We start from the raw sequence: 19,653 nt of genomic DNA on the forward strand, positions 1-19,653 counted from the left end.
AAGGATCAGAATATTAATAATGTGAGACATTTTAATCTGTTAATTATTATGAAAGTGCTTTGCAATTTATTGTTGTACATATATACTACTGTTTACAAATGAATCTATGGGTTTATTAAATTAACGATCAGCATTTTTGCTTTTACATTAACGCACACAGAATACAATTCAAAATGCAGAGATATTTTTCCACAGTGTTGTAAAGACCTTATGTTTTAATTAGGATGAACACTGATTTCAAAACCTTTGTGTGGGTAGTTTGATTATAAGTTATTATTTTTTTCAAACTTTATCATTACTCTTGAGTAACAAAACATTATATAGAATACAACATATCACACATCAATGAACATTTAAACATGATGGGCACCACTTGTTGATCAGCATCTATTTGCGCTTCGAGTGCACCTGAGGTCAGCCCTACTTTTTGTTGGGGTTCTTGTTGTTCAGTCTTTATTTAATGTTGTATTTTGTATACTGTTGTTTGTCTGTTTGGTCTTTTTTCTCTTTATGCCGTAGTGTAGTCAGTTTTTGTTTTACTTTTGAGTTTGAATTACCCTTTGGTTTCTTTTGCTTCTCTTTTTAAATATTATATTGTTTTTGTATCTCTTCTTATAGTTTATATACATATTCAACATTTTAAAGAACATTTTACTCCTAATAACAATCACAATAGCCCTATTTCTCGTATCAAATACTAGTATAAACTAAAATAAATCGCCAAGGAATTTGTTTTTGTCTCGCTGATAAGGCTTATAACAATATCATTATTGCTTGTCGTAAATTTACCATTGAGGTTCTAAAAAGGGAAATTACGAATTCACCAACAGTTCAACTGACTCGGAAAATGACATCTGTAACACACACAAACTTTTAGTTACCTCTCTACAAGCAGAACAAAATACAATAAAAGTTCAAACTATATACTTTGGCTTCCGAAGCAGCACAAAACTCCTTACAATAATTTAATAATGCTGTTGATTCAGACGTCATTAAGTAAGCTGTTGGAATTCTCTCGGTTTTGCTTTTTTCATAGTATTTACTTTTACGTTTCCATTCTTCTACTAATTCTTTCTTTTGTCGTTTGAAAAAGCCAAACTGTAAGAAAATAACATCAAATGGTTATGTAGACAATAGTTGTAGTTCCTGTCAAATTTCAGCCATCGTATTTTTAAAAGTAAACTCATGTAACAAGAAAAAGTCTTCATAACGTATTCAAAAATGAAGAAACTAAAGAACTACTTACAGAACCGAAATGTATGATGCAGATCTGCAACAGACCAGTTGCAGGTTTAAATGATGATTACAGGTAGGTTTTTGCTGCAAGCAATGTTCTACCTCAGGAATAGATTACCTTAGCTGTATAACTTTTAGGAATTTTTGGACCTCAATACTCTTCAACTCCGTACTTTATTTGGCCTTTTAAACATTTTTTTATTCGAGCGTCACTGATGAGAGTTTTGTAGACGAAACGCGCGTCTGGCGTATATATAGAATTTTTATCTTGGTATCTATGAATGGTGAGTTTATTTGAAGTAGAATTGCAGGAAAAACCGGAGTGTAAGAAATGTTGTGAATGTGTTTAATTATTTTCCTTTGTTTTTTGTATGAATTGTGTTTCTTTGACAAGTTGGTTCAGTGATTCACCCCATCATCCGCGTGGTATCAAAATCGGGCTGTTAACAAGTGACTATCAAACTATGAACATGACATTGACTGCATTTCAAGCTTACGGATTGGAAACCACAATATTGTTTTAAATAAACTGCAAAGTTGTGGATTGTTCTTTATTCATTACAAACTTGCAGCCACGTAATAGCACAAAAGTGTTGCTTTAAAGTTATGTTAAACACCAACAGTTTATTACTCATTTTTATTTGATTATGTTGATTCCAATTTGTATAGAACAATCATTAATACATTTGATTACATCCATGCAGATCGTTGTTTTATTGGCAATCATAAAACATCTCCTTTTTTTTTAAAACGAAGTCAGTTCAGTCTGGTATTCAATTTAGTCACAAAAAGACTTGTTGTTACTACTTTACTTACCTTCTTTAGGATGAGAACCCGTATAACAAGGAGTAATAATCCACCAACTAATCCACCAACAACGCTACCAATAGTTATCCCTTGATTGTTTTGTTTTGATTTTACTGTATCTACAGTCACTTCTGTAGGATATATTTCACTTGAAGCCTGTATATCACATAAAACATGTTAAACATTCTATTACTGAAAGTAGTCATCCTGATCCCTTCAGGTAAAAAGTTGCCTTTACTTTGTATGGGCAACTGTATTGAGGGAAATTTTACACAAATTTTTACTATAGTAATATGTACTGTAAATTCAGAATTTATTGCGTGCATTTATTATTGCGATCTTGTCATTTTAGACTTAAATGCGATTTTAAATTTTACGATTTTGAGAAAATCCTGTTAAATTCATATAAAATGTTTCAAAATGCGAGTTTAAATTATTGTGTTTACAACTCAGTCGCATTTTTCGCAATAATAAAAACCTCATACTAATTTCTGAATTTACAGTATATAGAATATGGTATGTAGTAGCCTAGGCAGCGTCTTTTTTGAAAGGATATCAAAATGCCCGGGCATTATTATCGCCATTAATAATGAAAAAAAAATCTGGGCAACTCTCTTTAATTACTAGCAGGATCTACTTTCAAGTAGAAACTACTTGGTTTACACATCATGTCTCTGGTGTTTGTGCATTGTGTACTTTGTGTGGTTTTTTGTATGTCTGCCCATATACAGTTATTTGTATTCCCGCGTTTCATGGGATATAACCATTCAGCACGACAGGGCCGACTCGATTAGACTGTCGTGTAAGTATTCAATTTGAACTTTAGTTTGTTTTTTATTAGTCTCATGTGTATAAATTTGGGTAGTCTACGGGCGATAGTAATTGTAGAAGAAACAGATTTTTTCTAAATATCGCAATAATTAAAATCGCATTTAGTCTAAAATTACAAAATCGCGATGATAAATACACGGAATAATTCAAGTTCTGAATTTATAGTATTTTTCTTAATCTGTTGTTTGCCTGAAAGCTAGGATCCTGTTATTCAATGTGTGTTGTAGGTATGTGTCGATTCTTCATCTGTTTTTTGTTTGTTGTTTTAGCGTAAATCAGGATTTATGTATATTTTTTTATTTGTTTAATAGTTTGTCACGGAACACCCTTTATTGAATACTATATCATACGGGTAAGTTTATTTTATAGTAGGGTGCCCAATCAACAAATTTGATGAATTTGCCTTAACGGAATAACACACGGCTATATTGTATATCCTTGGAAAGAGGAGAACAAGCCTCATCGAATTACCGTTGTCGTCATTGTCTCCCGTGGTCACATTTTTTTTTAATCAGGGTCAAAGGTCACAGCAAAAATTCCAGAAAAATGCACATTTATATAGCTTGTTTCTCCTACATATATGCGTTTGGAGCAAAATAAAAACAACTAATTTATAGAAACATATCTTTTGTATCTACATTTAGAACTTATTTTAAATTTTTATCGCCAAAAATTACTTTAGATTACCTTTTTTGCATATAGAGTGCAACTTTGAAATTTTCAAACAGCTGTTAAATAAAAGTGACCTTAACCTATTTCTATTTCTAAATTAGAAATTTTTGTATTCGATTCATTACAAGTAAGGTCTTAAGATGATTTTTAGATCTTAACTTTAATAATTTGTCGAAACCAAAATGTGTTTTTCACGTCTTTTGATAGTAAGATCTTCGTCAATTTCTAGGTAAATATCAAATTTCAGTTATTGGGTGTGAAAGAGAAGTAAAAATTACTGAAAACGGAGAAAAGGGGGTTAAAGTTAGACGTCTATTAGAAATAGGTAAAACAGCCCATCCCTACATATACAGATGTCTAAATGAACATCAATCGGCTATAATGTTTACAAGTATTCCAAAAATATAATAAGGGAGAAGGTTATGTACAGCACCGATGTATTTTACAAATAATTGCAAACAAAAAAGGCGTGAGAAACCAAAGGGACAATAAAAACTTATAAAATGAAGACAAGCTGACAACAGCATGGCAAAACACATAAAAGAACAAATGCAAATAGAAAATTATGACCAAAGCTAGTATTACCTACTACGTTCTACGGTCTCCTGTTAGTTGAAGCCCATCAAATACGTCAAGGTCAGAGACCATATGGCAGGTTTTTTGTTGTTTTATTTTTTCATATCTTTCCCCCCACTAGATAGATTATTACTATATTTCCATCGATTTCAAAATTGAGTAGATGTTTTATTTCTAATTGTTTAGACAATATTATTTTTTAATTCGATAACAAACACTGATTCATAAGGTACAAATAGAAAAAATAAATCTTCAACATCGTCATTTTCCTGACATTGGCACAAATATGTAATGATAGATATGGGAAGACATCAAATTTACGTCTGGAGTGAAGCTCTTATTACATATTGTTTTAAAGTACATTCAAAAGGAGGACGTTTGACAGGGGATAAATTTTAAATTGTAGCCAATGTTACGCTCCATTTGTTTAGGTCACCATGATCCATTTTGAGTTTTGACTTGAGATCATTCAACCTAATAACAAGATTTCGAGCTGCATCTATAGATTCATCGATGTCACAATTAAAAAGGTTTGACAAATCGGTGAAACCATCTGGGTTGTCCTTCAAGACTAAAAAACAGTGCACTTTCTGATCCTAAACAGGGATGATGTTGTATCGCATCATGTTACAGCATATGCGGCTGGTAGACTGTTACAGATGGAAAACCCGAGACTTGTACATATTTCAGGGACTGGTATATAGCGATGCAAATCTTGTTTTCAAGTTATAGTGCCTGTTTGAAACCATGCTGCATTGAGGGAAGTAATGAACGCATAAGATCAAAACAACTGCATGCATCTTGTAACTTTATCATTATCCTACCCTTGATTCCTTTCACATCGAACTCTTTGTCTACGTGAATAGCATGTAAATTCATGCGAGTATCTATTTCATCGGGCGTACAAAATAATTTTTAAAACCTGAATACTCCTTCTGAGCAAACGTAGGGTCCTTGGAAGTGCTAGCTAGATAAATGACTTCCTCTTTATCATAGCAACTGTTGATCTACCATGATGCTGAAAAATCGATTCGCCAAGAAATCTGATTAAGGCCTGCTGGTTCTCACTGACTCAAAGAAACTTTTTCCAGTCAAGAATTTGGCGACCTTCTATATATGACATGAAACACGCAGTTTTACAGACGAACAAGAACTTAATTTAGCTTTAAAATTTCTGCAGTTGTGTCTGCTAGTGTAAGATTTATAGCAACAATGGTGGTACAATATTTTGTAACCATCAGTACGAAGATAGTCTAGGTCTGAAGCTTCATGCAATATACTAAAATATGCATGATCTTTCCGTGCTCCCATAGCCTCGATAAAGCTTTTGTTGGTGCTAATTCTTCGCATATTAATGAGCAATTCAGTAAAAGAACCCTGACATATAACAAACTTATTCCCAATGTTTTTCATTCCTACTCGTTTAGGGCTTGATGGGCATAATTTAACAAGACTGTGAATGTGTGCCATATTCCGGGTCTGAAACGTGACCGAAGGATTGGATTTGTATATTTCAATTATGTCAAAACTATCAATTCAAAAAAAACCATTTAAAGTTATAAAAACAAAAACAAAAAAATATTTCCTAAATTGAAACAACGATCTTCAAACCAACTGGACTATTCAAAACATACAAATCGACCATACAACAAGCAAAAAAGAGAAATGAAGTTAGTGACAATTGTCCTAGTTATTGACCTGATAGTGTAAGCTACAAAACGATTAACGGCACGAGAAAAGGCGTGTTTGAATCAAGGCAGAATTATCGCTAAATTTGTATTTTAAATTGCTATTTTCTTCTCACCAATTAAGATTACACGATAAATATTTGGCACAAATATGAACCATGTCTTATTGATGTAATCAGAGTGAACATCTCGTGAAAGTTACACGCAATAAAGTTTCTTTCGTTCAAAATGTGGTAAATTTCAGCTAAAAAAAAGGTCTAACTATAATCTTAAAATACTTATATTTCAATTATATAAATCTTTTCAGCTTTCGTTATATAATAAATTTAATTTTTAATCTAAATGATAAGTATCATTTGAAAAAATAATACAGAAAGCAATAATTTTATTTTTCGTGTTGAAGATGGCATGTATGATGAGGTATCTTTGGGTACCCTAAGAAACCACAAAATTTTGAAAAACGTGACCACGGGAGCTTACGACGACATTCATGATTGGAAAGTACATGTATAATGATTTTCCAATAGTTTTCATATATATATATATAGCCGTGTGTTATCCGTTAACTTAAACTCGTTAACTAGACGTCTTTTTCGACACTGGGCACCCTACTATCAATAGACCTTCGCTACCTAAAAATTATTTACTTCATTGTCCTATGGTCTGTGATGGATATTTTTCTGATTGGTAATCTTACTACATTGTCTCATTTTCAGGTTCATAAACTCTCTTCAACTTTGTACTAGTTTGTCTTTTTTTTAAAACTATTTTGATCTGGGCGTAACTGATAAGTCTTATGCAGACAGAACACGCGTCTTGCGTTTAAAATGATGAGCCTGGTACATTAAATAACTATTAACAAGCGATTCGATTGTCTGTAATATTGTAATCAAACAAAACAAAGACTAAACAAGAAAGTAGTTGGCCACAACAGTGTAACTAAACAAGCAACTCGTTTCCCTAATCTTTCTTTTATACTCGAAGAATTGACAGCGACGAAAAATTACATGCAAATGTACCTATAGACGTATTTCTATGGTCGAAGAATTGGTAGCGACGATAAATTTCACGAATATGTACCCAAACTTACTACTATGATCGAGAATTTGATAGCGATGACGAATAACATGAAAATATACCCGGACTTACTTCTATGGTAGAAGAATTTTAACGACAATGTATTACACGCACATGTACCCGGACTTACTTCTAAAGTAGAAGAAGTGGTAACGGTGATGAATTACATGCACATGTACCCAGACTTACTTTTAAAGTAGAAGAATTGGTAGCGACAATGAATTACATGCGCATGTACCTGGACTTACTTCTAAAGTAGAAGAATTGACAGCGACAATGAATTACATGTACATGTACCCCGACTTATTTCTAAAGTAGAAGAATTGGTAGCGACAATGAATTACATGCACATGTACCCGGACTTACTTCTAAAGTAGAAGAATTGGTAGCGACAATGAATAACATGCATATATACGCGGACTTACTTCTATTATCGAAGAATCAGTAACGGTGATGAGTTGTCTACTATTGTTTTCACTCTTAAGTGTAGCTAAACTTTTATAAACTATACCAGCCACCTGAAACAATAACTTTAATTGCAAATAGCAAGAGACATTGTTATGATATTGATATTTATGTTTTCATAATTTGCTCAGATAAGGATACGATTGAAAAGATTGGTTTTGGAGGTGTAATTCGGACGCAAGGTATATTTTTACTGCTGTTTTGATTTCTTACCTTTATATATTTACCATCAACTTCAAAATCGTTGATATTGTTAGTCTTCATGGACTCCCCCCTTTTTTACTTTTTCGATTTACTTTTTTATATCATGTATTTCTACTTGTAAAATAAAAGGTCTCATTTAAAATCATTATTCACAATTACGTAGAATATAATCATTAAAGGGGCACTAGTTACGAGAAATATGAAAAATCTTATACATTAATTTTGTTGCTCAATCATTAATGAAATGCACAAAGTGAAATAATAATTCGTTTTTAGCAGCTAGTATGATTCAATTTTGTCAAAATAAGCTAAATAAAATTGATTATGAGTTATTCACTTGCAAGTGAATATTTCGACCTCATTGAATCGGTCGTATTCATGTGAACTTTAATTTAACCCCTTAATTTGAGATGGATATCACGAGAATTGTATGTGTAAAGTTATTTCAAGGAATTAAAGAATGTCAACATTGAAAGTGAAACAAAGATAAATCATTTGATTGACTGATTCGATCCATAAAATATCATTCTTCAACAGCTAAAAACGATGATAAATATTCATTTTTCATCTATAATATGAAATTAAATAGACCTAGAATAATCCAACAGAACGAGTCTGCTTTATCTATTTATATCTTTGTTTATGTTTACATCGCTTATATGGTCATCCGATGATTTTCGAGGTCAACTCGATAATAAATTACATGGCGTCTAGATTTAAATACACACGAAACGAAGCTACGTATTTCCATTCCCGTGTCCTGTTAATTGTGTATTTTAGACTTTTAATAGTTTGAATAAATATTTTACATTGTTATAAATCAAACATATGAATTTTATTAAAATCGGCGAACATGAATTTGACAGGTAGTGCCCCTTTAAAACCGTATTATACTTAAACGTATTCATACTTAATGTATTTACCTATTTCACATTAAAACTTTTAACAAATATGATTACCTGTAAGTTTCATTTATGATGCGATTATCTAATACCTTCACACCCTAGATACCGTTTTGTTTATCGCTGAACATGCGTCTTCTTGCTCTGAATAAATGCAACAGTAGTATACCGCTGTTCAAACTCATAAATCCATGGACAAAAAACTAAATCGGGGTAACAAACTAAAACTGAGGGAAACGCATTAAATATAAGAGGAGAACAACGACACAACACTACTATGTAACACACACAGAAACGGACAATGATAAACCATTTTCAAACTCTGCTTTAAATTTGCAAAAATGCGGAAATGCAATAATACGTCGAAATACTTTCATATTTTATTTGGTAAATTTTCTTGTACTTACCTTTGTAAAATTAAGTGACTCTTCCAATATATTCACTTGAACATCAAAGGTATCAGTCTTGTCTTTCTCTAATAAATCGATCTTTATTTCAATGATCGCATGATTGCTAGAAGAAACTGTGTTACAAGACTAAAACATAAATTTCATTTGATAATCATGGCAAATGTGGTCTGTCACTTAAATAATTATTTCATTTGAGTAGCATGGCAAATTTTGTCCATCGGTAAGTTAAAAAGTAAAATCACAAAAATACTGAACTCCGAGAAAAATTCAAAACGGAAAATCCCTAATCAAATGGCAAAATCAAAGGATAAAACACATCAAACAAATGGCCAACAACTGTCATATGACGGACTTGGTACAGACATTTTCTAATGTCGAAAATGGTGAATTGAATCTGGTTTTATAGCACTAACCTTTCACTTTTATGTCAGTCGCATCAAATTCCGTTATTTTTACAACGATGCGTGAACAAAACCGACATAATCTTTGAAAAGTCAAAATATGGCTACAATAATTTATCATTATGAATAAAAAATAATAAGTTCAAAACTGAGAAGAATAATGTTTTTACAATTAAGATATCAAAAGTAGACATCCTTTTCACAGTAGAAATATCAGCAAACTGTTACAGTTAAATTTTAATTATCTTAAAAGTTCGGCAATCATCCCGCTTCAATTATTAAAATTTAACTGTCTCGAGTAGAGAAATATCTTAATTCACTTGTTGCAGTGATGGAATCTATTTATATAACTTACAATTTCCTTAAGCATCTGTTCAGTTTCTCTACGTATTCGACTTTGTGTTGATTTTCCATTAAATATTTCGCCTGCAAATTCAACCACACGCCATGTAATCTTCGAACTATGTCCTGATATCTGTAATATAACTTAAGCTTTTTTTCTCTTTTAATAAGATTTATCATTTATTTGTTTTGTATTTTTTTTATATATATATGCTTAAATTTCGTTTAGTAAAGTTTCACCATTAGATTTTATTGTTTTATCATTTCGTGAATCAGATTATGAAGAATAGCTTTTAGCAATAGTTTAAGGCTTAGATATATGATTTTTTATATAGTTGTAATTTGTATTTCTCGCAGGAACTGCAGGCACTTTGATCATCTATTCTTTGTGCTTTGTGGTTTTTTTGCTAGTTGATTTTGTGATGTGTACCGATATGATGAATTGAGTTCTTTTCTACTGAATTATTTCATTTGATCATGTGTTGTGCTTTTTTGTATATATTTTGGTTTGTTCATGAATCAGGTTTCTTGTTTTGGTTGTTCACATTGACCATTTCTGCTTTTTATAGCTTTATATGTGATATGACTGGTGAATAGCTGTTTGAAGAGTCATTATAAAGGAGATTTAGAATAGAATAACATGTGTCAACCTTCTCGTCATCATGTGTTTAACTTATAATTCTGATAACACTGGTGAAAAACAGTCTTTATATCCATTATACGGAGAATTTAGATCACAAGAATAGCATTGGTCAACCTTCTTGTTATTATGTGCTTTTAGTTCTGTTATGATTAGTGAAAAGCTGTCTATAGATCCATTATATGGTCTCAATGCTTTCCAACTTTGTACTTTTTAACTATTTTGAATTCGATCGTCACTGATGAGTCTTTTGTAGAAGAAACACGCGTCTGGCGTAAATACAAAATTAAATCCTGGTATCTATGATGCGTTTATTTATACGGAGAATTTAGACCTCTAGAATAAAATATGTCAACCTTCATTTTATCATACGTTTTTTTCTATATCTAATATGACAGAAAGAAAGATTTCTATAGATCCATTGCTCAACAAACTTTAACATTTTCACCAACCTGTATCATTTCTTTTGTAATCATGCTAGTTCCGTCATCAGATGTGACAGGTAGACATATCGATATTGATCCATTATACAGCGGGCTTGGACCATCATTCTTTATATAGTAGGTATGAACAAAATTAACTTTATCATTCTTTGTGATTGTTAATTGATCTGGTCTTGATATTCTGAGAAAAAAAAATTGAGATCACCCTTAGTTTTTAATGCTTAGTATTTATGTTTCTATGTTGTATTTTTTGTACTATTGTTTGTTTGTTTGTCTTTGTCTTTTTTACCCATTGCGTTTTCAGTTTATTTTATGTCTTTGAGTTTAAATGTCCCTCTGGTATCTGTCGCCCCTCTTTTATTGCTTAGCTCTTTTATATTGGTATAAAACACGAGACAGATAGATACAGCTTGTGAACAACATTGGTGTCATATTCATATTATTGTCTATCATTTATTTTTCTCACAGTTGAAACATAAACGAAAATGAAGATTATGTTATAAATTGTATGCGTTCGAAAAAATATTCTTGAAGAATTTAAAATAAAAATGTAAATGTAAAAATGTGTAGATCTAATAAAGATAGTTAATTGATGTCAGTAACCGTGTAGACATGTTGGTGATTCCGCCTTTGTTTGAATTTTAGTCTTTTCTTCATTTCGAATTTTACTGGTTTGAAATATTGATAGTCCCGACCTGTTCTCATGTTATTTTTTATATTAATTTGATACATATATAAGATATGAAAATTGTCTGTAAACATTAGCATATACTAAATCAATATACCGATACATTGGCGTATGTATATACATACCAAATCTTATACTGTATACATTGGTGGATGTATACACAAATAAACAATATGCGGTATACATTGGCGTATATTTAAACAGACGAAACAAAATACTGTATACACTGGCAAATAGATACACAAACAAAATTTTCATCTTTGAATTGAATCACATTTGTCAATCTTAATCCATTTAGTTTGTATACAGTATTTGATTTGTTAATACGCTTGATTCCAATCCTTGTCTTTCCGTCAAAGTGTTTGGTTTTAGCTGAGGTTATTTCTGCCTGTTTGCTGTTTGAATCACTTTGGTACAAAATTACTTACAGTTAAGATTTCCCCTGGTACGCATGATTATGACTTTTATAATCACGAACCAATTACAATAGTAATCGATGGAAAAAAAACCTCTCAGATCGGGACTTAGTGTCTTTCAGTTGTTGGAATGTGAAAGTACCCTGTCACGTCCACGTGTTTTTACTATCTGTACTTCGATTTATACCCATCTGACTATTTAAGCTTTTTTCAGCTGACTTGTATGGTTCGTTCTTATGTTTTACTGTTACACATCTTTATCAGGTATGGGGAAGGGTTTGTGTCCCGCTAACATGTTAAACCTCGCCATATTCTGCATGGCTGTGTCTGTCCCAAGTCAGGAGACTGTAATGCAATTGCTGTCATTTGTTGCAGTGTTGCATATTTGTTTTTGTATTTTATTTTTGCACATGCAACCATTAGGCCGTTAGTATTCTCTGTTAATTAACATTTGTGATTTTAGGACCTTTTATAGATGATTGTAATCCGGATATGTTTACTCTCAATCGACGGTGAACTATAGCTGTTAACTTCTGTGTCATTTGGTCTCTTGTGGAGAGTTGTCAAATTGGCATTCATACCATTTCTTTTTTTTCACATTTGCGTTGCTTGTTTCATGTTAACATCGTAAAAAAATCACCTACCCATTTAGTTCTACACTGACATGTAATTTAACAATGGCAATGAGTTTCCAAGAGTTATCAGAAATATTCATATCAGTACTGGTGGCTTCAACTAATGTATTAAAGACTATCTGCTGCTCAAAGTTGCCAAGATTTTCTCCATCTTTAAGCAATATATCACGTGAGACTATAAAACGAGCATTCACGATAACTATTTGTCGCCGCGATAATGTATTTCTGAGATCACACTGAACATGCGACTCTTTGTTTTCGGCAATAATGTTTCTGCAGTCTACAGACTCTGTTACTTCATTTGTCGGCTGGCTGAATGCAATATATCTTATATTGTCAGATATGTGAATTTTTATCCTCGTCCCATGTGAGAGATCCCCTTTGTTAGTTACTTTTACGGTAACATCTATTTCAGAAGTTTCCCCTATTATAATTTCTTGTGGATAAATTGTGGATTCTATCTGCAGGTCAGGATGACACGTTTCATTACAACCTGTTGAAAAGTTAGCCTGAAACAAAAATGTTTTATAAAAGTTTCTTGCTTTTTTTTAGCTGTTCTACATTAATGGTTTAATATAAAAAATAAAAAAAGAAGATCGGATCTGTAAGTCAGCATGCACATCAGGACACTTGTTTTGTTGATAAACAACCTGTTTCTTCCAATTTTTTTAGCCTCAAGTGATTCCTTTGATATTTTTTTCTGGTTATTAGAGAAAGATAAAAGATATCAAAAGTACATTTAAACTCATTATAGGTAAATAACAAATGGCTAAAAACAAGACAAACAACAGTACACAAAACTCACTATAGAAAACTAAAGACTAATTAACATGAACCCCTCCAAAAATTGATAATGATCTCAGTTGCTCCGGAATGGTTAAGCTGATCATGTTATTACAAACCCAGTATCAAGTCTTACTAGTTAGGTCACATTTGGGAAGAGGTCTCGTCTGAATTGATTTCGCTATTTGAATATCGATCTCCATTATATGGAACAGCGACATCTCAAGTTTAAAGATGTCCATATTTTGTTTTTGCAGCTTCAACCAGTTAGTCTTTCGTTTATGATATAGACGATTATCTGCACCACTAGTATTCTATAAAGTTAATCCCCTTCACATACACTTATTATCATTAATTACATACCTTGTCTCTGTTGATTGTAAGATCATTATCAAGTACAGGTTGAACCTCTCCCAGTATTGATGTATCACTAAGTCTGTACGTTGTTTCCATAACCAATTCTTCCTCAAGCGATGCAAAAAACTGTCTGTCTAACGCCTAAAAGAAACAATATTCTGTGTATTCATTTATCTTATATACTGTTAATGTATATGATATGAAAATAAATATTATCTATGAAGGATAGCCTGGCTTTCTCGATTTAAAGATGCAGCATATCGTTTTTATTAAACATCCGTTACAGAGTCGACTTAAAATATGACAGTTGTTTTTCGTTCGTTTGATATAATTGTAAAGGTTATATTTCAGCACAAAACAATACTTGCATTGCGACAATCAACAAATGATGACATGGCAGGAATTTTTTATGAATACATCTAATAGTAAAGATTTTCAAGCAGGTCGTTGTGTTGATACTTATCTTTACTTTAATAATTTTAAGTGCAAAAGCTTTCATAATTATAAACAATTTTTATTTTCTTTTCATCCTTTATTTAAAGTTTGTATTGTGTCTTGAATAAGGACAACATTAGTATACCGCTGTTCAATCATGTGTTTATGGTTTGGTTCCTGTTGCTTCTCATCTATAAAATCTCTTTGTTCTTGCTGATATATTTGTTAGTTGTTGTTGTTTCTTTGCCATGGTGAGATCTTGTTTTATTTAATTCGGATATTTTTATCGCCATCTTGTATTCCCCCTCTGGGATAATACAAGTGAGAGGTTCAGTTAGCTATACAACCAGGCTTCATCCACAATTTTCTACATAAGGAAATGCCTGTCCTAAGTCAGTAATATGACAGTTGTTCTCCATTCGTTTGATGTGTTTGAGCTTTTGATTTGTCATTTGAAATCGGACTTTTTAATTTGAATTTTCCTCGCAATTCAGTATTTTTGTGATTTTACTTTTCTCTGTAAAAAGAAAGAGTTTCACAAACCGTCACAATAGCAAAGTACTCTATACATGATTCTGACAATTTTCTAACTTGAAATCTTTTTTCTTCTAAGTTACCACTTCCAAACACTTCTGTTTCTGATGAAAGATGAACTCGAGTAGGCTTACTTGGTGTTGACAAAGTTCTCCGAATATCTGAGCTAAGATTATAATCAACCACTAGGAATTAAAAAATGCAAAGAACTTATTAAAGATATTGGCCCATTGCATTAATGGGTAAATATGTTAACATGTGATCATCTATGCTGTCTTGCATTCGTTTTTATAGGATTTTGTTAATTAAGAGCTTGTGTAAGTAGATATATTTTATTTATAAAACTGACAATACCCTGGTGAAGTGAAACGAATAAACCCCTTCACAGAAAAATCCTAAATTGGAACAACACCAATGAAAGCAAAACAGTAGTATACAGCTGTTCGAAATTCATAAATTGACTGAGAAAATAATAAATATTAGTTACAAACTAAAACTGAGGAAAACACATCAAATATAAGCGGAGAATTATCACCTTAATAACCAGAGGCAAAGTCGCTTACGATAATACTTTTCAATTCATTTGTTACTATTTTAATCTTTAGAATTAATAGTTTGTCAAAAGTTTACCTTCTTATAATCGCAAATGGAATCTTTATACTCACAAATTGAATCTGGAACTGAAACTCCAGTGTAGGAAAAGCACAGCCTAACTGTCACACATGGTCTGTATAATTCATTTCGACATTTCAGTGCAGACGAGTTCAAAGGTATATCAGATGGAAACAATTCAATTGTGTTATTGAGCTTTATAATAGGTCTGCCTCGTAATACCGTAACAGTATTGGACATGTAGGATCCAACTAGAAAATCTTAAAAAAAATAAGATACGATTTCAATCTACTGTCTTCCACATAAACACAAGTGACTATTAGGCGTACGAATTGGTTACAACATACATTTGCAAAATTAGACCTCTGACAAAAAAAGTATATTCATTTTATTTGAACTTTTCTTGAAAAGTTCATTGTGTAGCCAACCTAAAATTGGTTAGGGGTTCTTCCACCCTGTCTTCGCAAGTCTTCGGAAAAAATAGATTGTGCAGAATAAAATAGACGAACAATTTTATAAGATAACCGGTCATCTCAACTTTATGAGCCTCACAATTGCAATAATATCATTCTTAGACAAAATAAAAAAAATATCTAAGAATAATATATATTAAACTCACATACATTAAAGGCTATTCATCAAATCATATTGCTAAAAGGGTACTTTCTCTCAGTATTCTCTGGTAAATAAAGGCTACAGTAGTATACCGCTGATCAATAGTCATGACTCAATTACTAGTAAGATAGAAATTAACCCAGGTATGATAAACAAAGTCCTTCGCTTAAGTATCATTTATTGTCTATAAATGGTATATTTTTATACAATTAGAACTCTAAGCTGGAATACTGTTGAACTTGGTACGTGTGTTATTTGAAAATCGTTTTCCGGTTATTTATTTTACTTAATAAGCGTGTGGTATGTTTGAGCTCATTTCGTTATTGGTGAAAACAATTTGTGACATCACGAAAAAAGACGACCATGCCTGGTGATGCTACACAGAAAGGAATGGGTTATAACACATTGTATGGTGTATAGACGGATGTATGCTTAAACTACAGTAATTAGTACATATATGTACATCTATAGAATTAATCCTTGGCAAACTTAAGAAACATGTATATAAGTTATAACGAATTAATATTACAAGTAATGATTAAATTAATGATAAAAAATATCTTGCCACATTACCTTGGTATTTGTTATTGTCGATGTCATAAGCAGTTGAAATGTACCAACCAAACGACTGTATGTTACTACTTATATCTTGAGCCTTAATTTTTTGTGTGTATGTAAGTTTGTCATAACCACCATGGTAAATATAAATAGCTCCTTGATTGCTCTCCTCATAAGGTGCACCAATGACTACATCTGTGTAAAGATCATATTCAAATAAATTCAACATAGATACCAGGACTAAATTTTGTATATACGCCAGACGCGCGTTTCGTCTACAAAGGACTCATCAGTGACACTCGAATCCATAAAAGTTAAAGAAGCCAAATAAAGTACGAAGTTGAAGAGCATTAAGGATCAAAATTCCTTACAGTTTTGCCAAATACAGCTCAGGTTATCTGTACCTGAGGTAGAAAAGTCCTAGTATTTCAAAAATTCAAAATTTAACATTGCTTTGAAATGAATACATTTTATACTATTTTTTTTCTAGATTAAATACATGCATTGAATGTCCCTTTTATATCCCACGTATCTCATGTATACTACAATTTCGTATCAATACACTTTGTCTGCAACATAAACTTTAATGTTTGTATTGATAAAAGTATAATAACTGTCAATAAACTCATCATAGATACCAGGATTAAATTTTTGTATATACGCCAGACGCGCGTTTTTCTACAAAAGACTCATCAGTGACGCTCGAATCCAAAAAAGTTTAAAAAAGCCAAATAAAGTACAAAGTTGAAGAGCAGTGAGATCCAAAATTCCTATTAGTGTTGCCAAATACAGCTAAGGTAATCTATGCCTGAGTTAGAAAAGCCTTATTATTTCAAAAAATTCAAAATTTTGTAAACAGTTAATTTATAAATATAACAATATCAATGATAATTTATGTCAGCACACAAAAAGTGCTGACTACTGGGCTTGTGATACCCTCGGGGAAAAAATCTCCACCAGCAGTGGCATCGACCCAGTGGTTGTAAATAAACTCATCATAGATACCAGGAATAAATTTTGTATATACGTCAGACGCGCGTTTCGTCTACAAAAGACTCATCAGTGACGCTCGAATTCAAAAAAGTTTAAAAAAGCCAAATAAAGTACAAAGTTGAAGAGCATTGAGATACAAAATTATGTTCCTGATATAAAATCTGCGCAGGAAAGGTTTTGCGAGAAAATGGATTAAAATAAACCTGTATATGTCTAAAGCTACCAGTAGGTATGATGTTTATGTATCTCATTCAAGAAGACATAATGTTTCAGTTCTTAGATACTAGAATCGTCATCTGATATTTCAGTGTTGTAGCATGTCGTGTGATGTATTTATATCAAGAAACAATTACGTTAACAAATTATTAAGACGCTTTAAGAAAAGAATCTTAGGTCCTAACTCCTTGAGGCAAAGTTGACCAGAGATCAATTTACTTAAAGGTACTCGATGGTCATAGAGCGCCCACCCTATTCGAGAAGTTACACATCTTATGCTATCGGAGATATTGGTTTTCTTTAGATCTCGGTTGGAATGGAATTTGATGATATAAGTGTTTAGCTAGCTATATAGCCAGGTATAAGAAAGTTGTTGTCCATTCTTTTGATACGTTTGAGCTTTTGATTTTGTCGTTTGTTTTGGTACGTTCCTTTTCAAATTTTTCACGGGGTTCATTATTTTTGTGATTTTACTTTTGATAGATGAAGTTAATATCTACGTAGTTCTAAAAACAACGAACTGTTTCATTCAGGTTTTATCTTTAAATATTTATAGTCGACGCCTGGCGATTAATCTCCAACAATTGAAGGGTCGCTAGAAACTGAACGAAGGAGAAAAAAAAGATATTTTCAATTATTCTAGTTATACTACTGTTAATCCTTCGACTGTTCATGTTTTTGAATATTCTCACAATCAAGGCTTTCAAAGTTAATGTTGACATTTCGTATACAGGTAGATGCAATATACCTTTCAAACACACAGTCTTATTATCAATACACTGACGATGTCCCCAAAAGTTAATTTCGATTTCTTGATACGTTCATTATACGAGGATTTAAGTACGCTAAATAAGTCCTTTTTGATATCTCTGATATACAGCAGTGTTGTATAAAACTTTATACTGCACTCGTTCTATTTGGGCAGTCAAAATGCGTTGACTGTATATTTCTATGTCATATACAGTCACTGACCTGATATCACTTTTTCTCATGAATATTTAAATAGAAATTGACGAAATTATTAATTAATTATTCATACGACCTATTCAACCTGTTCTTAGTTCCAATGTATACAACGACATAAACTTATTTCTTTTGCAATTTTTAGAGAGAAAAAAACATATTTCTCTTGTTAATATTTTTGGTTTGCAAACTATATATCATTATGTTTTATGCTTATTGTTGATATTTTAGTTCATTCTCAAACAAACTTGTTCATCATCGACTGGAGGTAGATGTACATTTCATTGTGCTGTACATTTCCCCGCCTGCATGATATGAGGCCTTTTTATAAAAGGGGGAAGTTTCCCAATATTTAAATCAAATAATTACATACACACTAAACAACAATTGAAAATGTACTATCTTAGATTGCAGTATAAAGACAATACTAGTGCATTGACTTGAAATATCAACGATATAAGGATCCGGCCCGAAACGGGGAAAAAGCTCGGCAGAGCCTCGCATTTCCCCGTTTCTAAGCCTCATCCTTATATCGTTGATGTGTCAAGTCAATGCACTATTATTGTCTATGTCCTAAGTCTGACTTTAACACTCTTATTGGTATCCTTACTTATATGTCAGATGCACTGCAATTTTGTCCTACGTAGCCATATATTAATACTTGTTCATATCTCTGATACACAGCTGTTCTGTTTTAAACCGTCCCAATTAATTCTGACTAACACACCCCTAAATTTGTCATGGGTGGTATCTCTGATATTTCGATATACGGACCCATGAATTCGTCCTTATCTGTATCTGTACTATACTACAGAGCTAAACCAACACGTTTATATTCTGATATTAAATACTAAACTTGTTCAAAGGGTATCTACACGTCTCAATCTTCAAAATCGGTTATCTAAAAATACTACCATCGCTAACATTTTTAACAATAAAAATCGTGGTTACCCTTCTATCGATAAGTGTCATGCCAAAAAATGACTTACATGTCCACCAACAATACGGTTAGGTCCACGTTTAATGGTCGCACATTTTCTTTGAATTTTGAAACTGATATAACTTGAAAAACAAACAGTATTATTTATTTACTCACATGAAACAAACCGGGATGTGGTATTCAGTACGTAGGAGAAACTGGACGATATTTATCT

General features: G+C 32.1%; 1 protein-coding gene across 1 annotated transcript in view; it reads right to left on the minus strand.

The window, feature by feature from the left end:
• Positions 1-282: 282 nt before the first annotated feature.
• LOC143066877 (integrin alpha-4-like) overlaps positions 283-19,653 on the minus strand; it is a 54,882-nt gene continuing 35,511 nt past the window's right edge. Inside the window, exons 11-22 of the mRNA XM_076239687.1 lie at positions 16,343-16,522; positions 15,208-15,414; positions 14,552-14,727; positions 13,580-13,714; positions 12,443-12,942; positions 10,704-10,875; positions 9,625-9,744; positions 8,866-8,994; positions 7,313-7,405; positions 2,053-2,199; positions 928-1,098; positions 283-300 (exon numbers count right to left, since the gene is read on the minus strand). Coding sequence (XP_076095802.1) covers positions 283-300; positions 928-1,098; positions 2,053-2,199; positions 7,313-7,405; positions 8,866-8,994; positions 9,625-9,744; positions 10,704-10,875; positions 12,443-12,942; positions 13,580-13,714; positions 14,552-14,727; positions 15,208-15,414; positions 16,343-16,522 — 2,048 coding nt within the window. The remainder of the gene's footprint in view (positions 301-927; positions 1,099-2,052; positions 2,200-7,312; positions 7,406-8,865; positions 8,995-9,624; positions 9,745-10,703; positions 10,876-12,442; positions 12,943-13,579; positions 13,715-14,551; positions 14,728-15,207; positions 15,415-16,342; positions 16,523-19,653) is intronic.

The sequence above is a fragment of the Mytilus galloprovincialis genome, chromosome 3, assembly GCF_965363235.1.
Source record: "Mytilus galloprovincialis chromosome 3, xbMytGall1.hap1.1, whole genome shotgun sequence".
NCBI classification, from domain to species: Eukaryota; Metazoa; Mollusca; class Bivalvia; order Mytilida; family Mytilidae; genus Mytilus; species Mytilus galloprovincialis.